The 10,000-nt window shown below is 43.6% G+C and overlaps 1 protein-coding gene across 2 annotated transcripts in view; it reads left to right on the forward strand.

The window, feature by feature from the left end:
- Nucleotides 1–10,000, forward strand: part of LOC134448157 (signal-induced proliferation-associated 1-like protein 2) — a 202,612-nt gene that overhangs the window by 180,329 nt on the left and 12,283 nt on the right. For both annotated transcript variants that reach the window (XM_063197918.1, XM_063197919.1), the window contains one exon: nt 9,848–9,974. In XM_063197918.1, coding sequence (XP_063053988.1) covers nt 9,848–9,974 — 127 coding nt within the window. The remainder of the gene's footprint in view (nt 1–9,847; nt 9,975–10,000) is intronic.

Raw genomic sequence — 10,000 nt, forward strand, 5'->3', positions numbered from 1 at the left:
TTGGCAAAGTGAGTGCCTGTAGGGTCGTTTTCTTTATGCTGCCGTCTTTATCACAAGTGCAGAAGCCAATAAGAGCCAATTTGCTCGCTCGCTCAGGCTACAGGCTCGTCAGCCAATGGGCATGTGCTGTAGTATGCTTGTTTGGAAGTGTGTGAGTTGTAAGAAGTGTATGTGCATGTGTGTTGGAAAGAAAGGTGTGTGCGTGCGTGCGTGCGTGCGTGCGTGCATGCGTGCGTGCACTTCTTGGTGAGTGTGTGTGCGTGTGCGAGGAAGAAAGACAGATCAGAGAGTGTGTGTCTATGTGTGCATAACTGTGTATGTGTGTGTGTGTGTGTGTGTGTGTGTGTGTGTGTGTGTGTGTGTGTGTGTGTGTGTGTGTGTGTGTGTGTGTGTGTGTGTGTGTGTGAGTTTGCGTGTGTGTGTGTGTGTGCGTGCGTGCGTGCACTTGTTGGTGATTGTGTGTGCGTGTGCGAGGAAGAAAGACAGATCAGAGAGTGTGTGCGTTGCGTGCATAACTGTGTGTGTGTGTGTGCGTGTGTGTGCGTGTGCGCATGCGCGTGTGGGTGTTGTTGGTGAGTGTGTGCGCGAGAAGGAAAGACAGATCTGAGTGTGTGTGTTTGTGCGCGCCCGCTCGTGTGTGCGAATGAGAGTGAGCTGAGTCACTGTTGTTATGTGAGGGAGCGGGGCCCTTTGTTATGTGAGGGAGCAGGGCCCTTTGTTCTCGGTGCATGCCTTGTTCTCCCCTCCCGCAGTCTCCTGTTCGACTCAGCTCAGGCACACCGCTGTTTGTTTGTGTCAATACAGCGAGAGACACGAACGCAATCTCAAAGCCCCACAGAGGAAACCACTCACCAGGAACAAGCTAGACCACAGTGGAGAGAGTGTATTTTTAAAGGAGAGAGAGAGAGACAGAGAGAGAGCGAAGAAGAAAGAGACAGAGACAGTAAAAGAGAGTGAGAGATAAAACCGATAGACTGTTGGCGCTGTGAACCTTAAATGTGGGCGAAGAGATAAAAAGGAAGATGGGAAGAGACAAATGGAGAGAAAGAAAGAAAGAGATAGAAAGAAAGAATAAGAGAGAAAGAAATCCAGATGTGAATACGACCTGAGCCCTTCCCTACTAACTCACTAGATCAATGGCTGTCAACTTTTTATCAACAAACAACCCCTTGACCTCATCATAAGCCTCCCAATGACACCTTGACCTCCTGATGATAGATAGATAGATAGATAGATAGATAGATAGATAGATAGATAGATAGATAGATAGATAGATAGATAGATAGATAGATAGATAGATAGATAGATAGATAGATAGATAGATAGATAGATAGATAGATAGATAGATAGATAGATAGATAGATAGATAGAAATGGACAGAAAGAAAGGGGCAGAACTCCTTTTGCTAACAACCCTAAAGTAGATGGGTGTGATTGCATGTAAAATCCGACCAGCGCCCCTCCCAACTAGCACGCTAACTCTCCCTCGTCTATTATCGTCATGTGAGCGCTTCTGTTTAACGAGACGCTAATTGCGCCTAAAATTCGTGGTCTATTTTAAGCCGACGACAGTGAGAGCTTTCTGTGTTTAATGACACAGAAGATCAAGCATGTTGAAGCGCTGCAGGTGTTTGAAAGAGAGACTTTGCACACGTGTGCAATTTAATACGATGGCAGGCCAGGAAGCAAAGTACAAAGCCAAGCACTTTATTGCTTCTAATACCATATGTTTTATTTATGCTTGCGTGTATGAAGTAATTTGTGTGCCACATTTCTGTGCATGCAGTGCGAAAAAAATCACATTAGATCAGGAATTTGTCACCAACGCTGCTCTATACTCGTCATTTTGAGCACATATAGCATTTCTATCCCTCACACTTAATTGTCTTTAATACAGTGCCATATGTTCTTTAGGCTCTCGTGTATGTAAGTCATGTGAGTGACACAGTTCTGTGCATGCAGTGCGAAAAAAATCACGTTAGATCATGAATTTGTCGCACAAACACAGCTTTATAAGCAAGTTGAGCTCAGAACACTACTATCCATTACACTTAATTGTCTTTAATACAGTGCCATATGTTCTTTAGGCTCTCGTGTATGTAAGTCATGTGAGTGCGAAAAAAATCATGTTAGATCAGGAATTTGTCAAACACAGCTCTATAAGCAATTCGAGCTCAGAACACTACTATTCATTACATTTAATTGTCTTTAATACAGTGCCATTTGTTTTATGTAGGCTCTTGTGTGTGGAAGTCATATGTGTGACACATTTCTCTACATACAAAGAGGAAAATGGTGCGATAAGGAATTTGTCTCAATTGCACCTCCACACTCAATGCAATTTGAGCCCCTACTACTGTCCATTGCGTATGTCGGAGCCATATCTGTGATGTGTGTAGATCTCCATTATGTAGCTGGTAAACCTGAAAAAAGAAACTGTGAAGAAAAAAATGATTTTATGTTGGTTAAATATTTATAGTTTTTATGTTTTTGATTTGTGTTTTCATACTTACCTTATTACTTACCTTTAGTTGACTGTTGTATTTTGCCCTGCACCTGAAGGCCTTTCCCTGATTGCTTGCCATCCTCCTTAGACGAGCAGGTGCGCGAAGCTTGCACTTTAAATTAGTGATTGTTCATTGTCTTGGTGGGATGGCCGTAAGAGGAAAACGTTTTTAGACCGCAGAACTTTAGAATAGAGCAGAACGCTGTAATACGAACCTTTATGTTCAACTGCATGCTTTTGTTCTATAACTCTGGAAAGAAAACCGGATTGAGGAAATTAAATTGAATCCAAGAACTTTATTTTCTTCTCTCTGCGAGTGCTTTACTTGGACTGCGTGTCGGGGACAAACTTACTACCATCCTCTATGGCGTTTGGTAACATTCGCCATTACAGCGTACATTTCAGTGCTTACAATATACTTTGAGGAGGTTTTTGCCATTTTGAGTACATACTTCTTCTTATTAGACTTGGTGAGTGTGTGACTACATCAGTGATGTTTCCAGCGCAAAATTCTCCGCTTCACTCTGAGAAAGTGTGACCATGTTTTTTTCAAGCGCATGCTACTTTTCATTAAACTCTCTTGTTAGAGGTGTGACTATATTCTAAACCAATATATTTTTCCAGCGAGCTATACTTTTCACTTACACTTAGAGCAGGTATCACCTGCGTCATTTTTTAGCACATAATATTCATTACACTTGGTGGAGGTGGGGAGACTTTGTTAAGCCAATGTCTTTTTCCAGCACATACTTCTATTTGTTACACTTCGAGCTGGTGCTACCAGTGTCTCAGTCAGCGCCATATCAACGCACAACGTGTGACACAAGCCATACCGTTATTCTCTCCCTTTCCTCACCTAACTGTTTCTAGCACATATTATTCATTACACTTGGTGGAGGATAGCTGAAAACCCACGTCATTTACCGTACAGACTTTGAGAAGGTGTTATGACCAAGTCTCCGAAACCTTCTTCTTTGTAGAGTCCCGAGGCAATGGTGTCACACACACACACACAACGTGTGACACGAGCCATACTGTTATTTTCCTCCATCACCCCATCGCACAGCGTGAAACATGTCGAGGCGTATTACATATACACGTTTTCTCTCCCCCCCACGGGATACACATCCATGTATATGTGCATTATCTTCGTGCAGCTTCAAGACGTCAATTTGTCCCCAGCTGCTCTGCTGACTTCCTGCCTTGCTGCACGCCTGCTGAGTGCCATCGGTGCAAAATGCATACATATGCTTTTTTAATTGTGCGTGTGTGTGTGTGTGTGTGTGTGTGTGTGTGTGTGTGTGTGTGTGTGTGTGTGTGTGTGTGTGTGTGTGTGTGTGTGTGTGTGTGTGTGTGTGTGTGTGTGTGTGCATACATATGCATCAGTAATTGGCTTGTGACTATCTCCAAAATGTGAAGGTTCAAAAAGAAGGTTCCTTGTTGAAAGTGGTAGTCAGAATGATCCGAGGCACACTGATCTTAGTGAAAAAAGTAAAAAATCCTTTATTTTAATGGATAACGCCTACGCGTTTCGACTACAATCAGTCTTCATCAGGGCAAAACGATGCATAGGCCTACATATGTTTTTTAATTGCGTGCGCGCGCGCGCGCGCGTGTGTGTGTGTGTGTGTGTGTGTGTGTGTGTGTGTGTGTGTGTGTGTGTGTGTGTGTGTGTGTGTGTGTGTGTGTGTGTGTGTGTGTGTGTGTGTGTGTGTGTGTGTGTGTGTGTGTGTGTGTTAGCGTGTGTGTTAGCGTGTGTGTGTGTGTTAGCGTGTGTGTGTGTGTTAGCGTGTGTTAGCGTGTGTTAGCGTGTGTTAGCGTGCGTGCACATGCGTGCGTGCATGCGTTCTCCAGGGAGATGTTTTTAGTCCCAGTGCTAAGATGGCTTTCAGATCATATTGCTGCCTTACTTATACAGCTGCTGCTCATCATTATTTCCCTAGGGGGGCTACTACTTGCAACTTGTGTGTGTGTGTGTGTGTGTGTGTGTGTGTGTGTGTGCGCGTGTGCGTGCGTGTGTGTGTGTGTGTGTGTGTGTGTGTGCGCGTGTGTGTCTGTGCTTTCTACCTTGCTTCAGTTCCACATACAACTCTCAAGAGTCTGTTACTGTGTGTGTGTGTGTGTGTGTGTGTGTGTGTGTGTGTGTGTGTGTGTGTGTGTGTGTGTGTGTGTGTGTGTGTGTGTGTGTGTGTGTGTGTGTGTCTGCGTGTGCATGTGTGCATGTGTGCATGTGTGCATGTGTGCATGTGTGCATGTGTGCGTGCGCCTGTCTGTGTGCTCATAGCATGCCCACACTGTTGAGTCTGTTATGTGTTGCCTCAGGGGGTTACTGGTAGCAGGCCCGGAGGCAACGTCAGTTCCTAAGCTTTTTATATAAGAGGCTTCATCATGCAAATTCTATATAGCCTTTAGGGGAGCTTATTGGATCCATCGGCTGTTCATAGTCTTTGCGTGTGTATGCACACGTTTGTGTGCGTATTTGCATGCATGTATGCGTGTGTGTGTGTGTGTGTGCACGCGTGCGTGCGTGCGTGTATGCACATGTGTGTGTGTGTTTGTGCGTATGCAGTGCAGTGCGTGCATGTAGTGTGTGTCTGTGTGTGTGTATCGTAAGTCTATTGTGTGTGTGTGTGTGTGTGTGTGTAAGTGTATTAAAGGCTATATAATATGCGAGCAGCTTTCATGGGCCAAGACCATGAGAACATAATGGGATTAGTGTTGTAGAAAGATCTAAAACACATAATTAATCCTTACTAAAAAGAGAAAGAAAAACATTCTTTGAAATGAAAGAAATTACACATGACAACGTGACGTCTCACAGTCTTGAAGGAGGTAACTGGTCGCATTTGCAATGCTTTGGCAAGAGCGTGTGTGCTTGTGTGTGCGTGCGTGCGTGCGTGCGTGCGTGTGTGTACGGGCAAGCTTCTTAAGGCTGTGTTGCAGTACAGTATACAACCTCATTCTCCATCATCCACTTATGAGCTATCTGCATATGACCATCTTTGAGCTATATAGATAAATATCTGTGGAGAGATATTCACTATTTTCTCTTCTACCTCCTGTGTTTCCTTTTCTACTTTTCTTTTCCTTTTTTATTTTATTTCTTTTTATTTTATTTCCCTCCCCTTCTTCTTCAGAGCTGTCCAATGCTCTCTTGTTGGAAGGTAATATACATGTATTTCTGTCAATGTCTTTGGTGGGGTTTTTGTACGTGTGTGTACTGCAAGTGTATGTGTTTATCCCCTTCTGTCTGTCTGTCTGTCTGTCTTTCGGTCAGATTCTCTCTCTCTCTCTCTCTCTCTCTCACTCACTCACTCACTCACTCACTCACTCACTCACTCACTCACTCTCTCTCTCTCTCTCTCTCTCTCTCACTCACTCACTCACTCACTCACTCACTCACTCACTCACTCACTCACTCACTCACTCACTCACTCACTCACTCACTCACTCACTCACTCACTCACTCACTCACTCACTCACTCTCTCTCTCTCTCTGTCTTTCTAATTTGGCCTGTGTGTATTTTTGACTCGCTGTATGCATATTGGTATGCGTGCGTGCGTGCGTGTGTGTGAAGATTATCACCATGGTGTTTGATAATAGGGTGTGAACAGAAGCTATGGTTGCCATCATTAACCCTGAGCAGAGGTGTGAGTTCCCCTTCTGCCCAGAACAGGGGGATGGAGACGGATGGAGAGGAGTGAGAGAAGATGAGAAAGGGACATGGGAGAGGGAGAGAGAGAGAGAGAGAGAGAGAGAGAGAGAGAGAGAGGGAGAGAGGGAGGAAAAGGTGGAAAGAAGGGGAGTTAGCGGGATGGAGAGCAGGGAGAGGGGGATGGAGAGAAGATGAGAGAGGGCAATGAAGGGAGAGAAGATGAGAACAGGAGAGAGGGGTGAAAGGGTGGAGAAGGGGAGGACAGAGAGGATGAGAGGGGGAAGAGTGGAAAGACAGAAACATAGAAAAGCTGCTGGTAAATGGTTGCTTTATGGGGGGGTGAGAGAGGGTGAGTTAGAATGAGGACGAGTGAAGCGTGTAAAGAGGTAGAATGGTGGGATTAATGCAGGATGGAGAAAGAGAGGAAAGTGAGAAAGAGTTTGAGAGGGACGGGCGGAAAGATGAGAGACTGAGAAAGAAAGAGGAAAGAGAGAAGCTGTTGGTAAATAGTAGCTTAAGAACTGATACGTTTGACACCTCTATGTCAACACAGATAAGATGCTTTCTGTGTATGTGTGTGCGTGCGTGTGCGAGGGCATATGTGCGTGCATATGTGCGTGCGTATGTGTGCGCCCACATCAATCTCAGGGGGTTAAAAGCTATTTTGACTCTCTTGTGTTTGCATCGTCTTGTTAATGGTTTATTTGTCTGTGATTTCTCACCCTTCCAGGTTTTGATCTAGAAAAGACAATCAAACAGCTGAAACTTGAAAAAAGATTTTTCTTAGGTGAATTGCAGAGATAAAGTACAGAAATAGCTAACTTAATCCTAGCTAGACAATCAGTCCTATTTACTAGCACTAACCTAGATCCTCGCTAGGCATCGTCATTCTAGAACAATAACATAGAGCCTGCTTGGGCATCATCATTCTAGAACAATAACGTAGAACCTCACTGCATCCTCATTCTAGAACAATAACATAGAGCCTCGCTGGTCATAGTCATTCTAGAACAATAACTTCAGTAATACAATGTTGAGTCTTACAATATTCATTCAGAGCATTGCCGCCAAAAGCTTATTCATTAGTGCTCTACTCCTAATATGTGTATTCATGCCACAGTCAATAACCGAATAAAACTATATGTTAAACTGACGCACATTTGCTCTATTTTTAGTTCTAATTTATTAGACCATATTCACGAGTTTACATGTTTTAGCACTAGGCAGTGTATCATATTGGAATGACGACGAGGTTGCATTTCTGCTTAGTCTAGCACTGTACTGGCGCGATCTTCAACAAAGATCTCCTCCAGGGAAAAACAGTTCTGGGTTTTGGAAAGTTTAATCCAGGAAAGTAGCCAAGCATGTTTGTTCTATCGAGTTGTTGTCAAAAGAGACAGATGTTTTCCAGAATCACATGGTTTATATCATTTTTTGAAAGCAAAAGCTATGCCAATACTTTTTCCTTGTTTTCCCTGCCTCATTTCACGTCTTAGTCGCACCCCCCGCCTAAGGGCTTAACAAGATTGACTATTTTTTTCAGCCCTGAATTGTGTTGGCAAAGCCAGATTATCACGCCACCTCTAGCTCCTTCAGGCGATACAAGCAGACTTTGTTTTTTTTAACTTTGCAGTGTTGCTTACACGGATACAGTGCTGCGGTTCGCGTACACACTCACACTCACACTCTCACACACACACACACACACACACACACACACACACACACACACACACACACACACACACACACACACACACACACACATACACATATACAGACTCTGTGAGCTCGAGGCTAGGAGCGTGTAAGCTCGCGTAACTATTCTTCAGTGTCGCTCCATTCCGCCTGAACAGAACAGACGAACGGAACGAGGGTGTGCTAAAACAATCCTCGCGTTGCCTCCAGCTCTGAATTTTTAAAAATACATTCACAGAATCTGGGTTGGTGGTTTTTCTTGGCGTTTTTTGTGTAAGAGTTGAGGCAAAAGCACAGAACCTTTTTAACCCTCCTGTCACCCTTCTTCTGCCATGTATAATGCAACGCGGTAGGCCTTTAGCCCTGAAGGTTCTTGATCCGTTTTATACTCGGATACAGGGCCGCTGTCAGTCCTGCGTAGGCCCGGGAGAAAGTCGTCTGAAAGGGCCCCACACCCAAAAGGCTTACATACTGTTCCATGTAATGAGAACCCAATTCTGGGCCCCTTCTATCCCTGGGCCAACTGACCCTTTTTGACCCCCCCCCTGTCCGCATCCCTGCTCGGATATATGCTCTTGCTGACACTTGGCACCAAAACACTCTCATTCTGCCGTGTCTCGAGATTCCTAATCCTTGTCCTAAAACAGTCTTGTGCCACAACAAATGAGCTCCTAACTTAGACACTAAGGCAATGTGACTTTAAGCAGTGATGCAATGCATCGTGTGAGTTTGTTTCCAACCCAATTCCAAGGTTGTATATATAGATGTGGATGTGAACGATCCACATAGAGTATAGATAGACCAGCTAAGTAATGTATTTTATGCTAACCTATATATTCCACATTCAGTCAGCACCTAACACATGAACCTTAATTCAATGTCATGTAGTCTACAAGTCTAAACCCTAATGCAACAATGCTAACGATTAGATCAACATCTGCTTAGATGTTAAACTTCATTTCATTTCACTGTAGCCTTTCTATACGTGGGTACCCTGTTTGGTCAACAACTAACATATGAACCATACATATTGTCAAATTGCTGTTCAAGCCATAATCTTAGCCTTGATAGAAATACTGATGTCATACCACCCATTGGCTATTGCAGCAAGGGTAACATTTTACTTGACGCTGGTGTCATATTCATGTCATTACAGTGTCATAACAGTGTCATGACAAAGTCATAGATAAGTCATAAACATTATGTCCATGTCATAAACATTTTATGACTGTTGGCCTGAAGTGACATTAAGTGACATCAAGACAACCTTACGGTCTTTGCCATAACCGAATGTCACTTAAGGCCAACATTCATAAAATGTTTATGATATGGACATAATTTTTATGCAGCCTGATCTCCAAAAATTCCGTGATCCTGGACACGGATTTTAAGGACATGAAATCCGTGTCCAGGAGCACGGATTTTGCCAAAATTCCGTGCTCCTGGACACGGAATTGTTTTCCATGCTCCTGGACACGAAATTGTTTTAGGTGATGGGCACACGGAAGTGCTTTCTATAGGCTATTACCACAGCACTGTGTTAACTCTATCATTAGAAAATATATACCAAATGCTAATCCTAAACAAAATAATGCTATAGCAATTTAAGTTGTGCCCTGACCAAAACATTCCCTAACCTTAACCTGTCATTAAAGACATATTTTTGAGAAATACCTTTTCCAGTTGGTTGCTAGGCTATCAAATTCATATAATGATTGAAAGAAAACTAGCTGTTCCCAGACCAAAACAATCCCTAACCCTAACCTGTCAGTAAGATTTTTTTTTTTAGAAAAAATATTTGAAATTAGAAAAATCCTGATGATGTTGTTTTTATGACACGTGCATAACTGTGCCATGACACTGTTATGACACTGTAATGACATGCATATGACACCGCCGTCAAGTGTTACCGAAGCAAGTTACCACGATCATATTTTTGGCTATTAATGCATGCTAACGTTTCTGTCTCTGCATGTTTGTTTTTCCAGACCAGAGCGCCCCGTCTCTGAGCTCCCTGAGTGAGGCTGAGCAGGCCAAGCAGGTGCTGGAGCTATCCCCCGAACTCACCCGAAGCCTCCGCTCACGACGAGGACAGACCTCTACACTGGACTCAGGGTAAGAATTACCATCTTGTAAAACTA

Source organism: Engraulis encrasicolus, chromosome 1, assembly GCF_034702125.1.
Source record: "Engraulis encrasicolus isolate BLACKSEA-1 chromosome 1, IST_EnEncr_1.0, whole genome shotgun sequence".
NCBI lineage: Eukaryota > Metazoa > Chordata > Actinopteri > Clupeiformes > Engraulidae > Engraulis > Engraulis encrasicolus.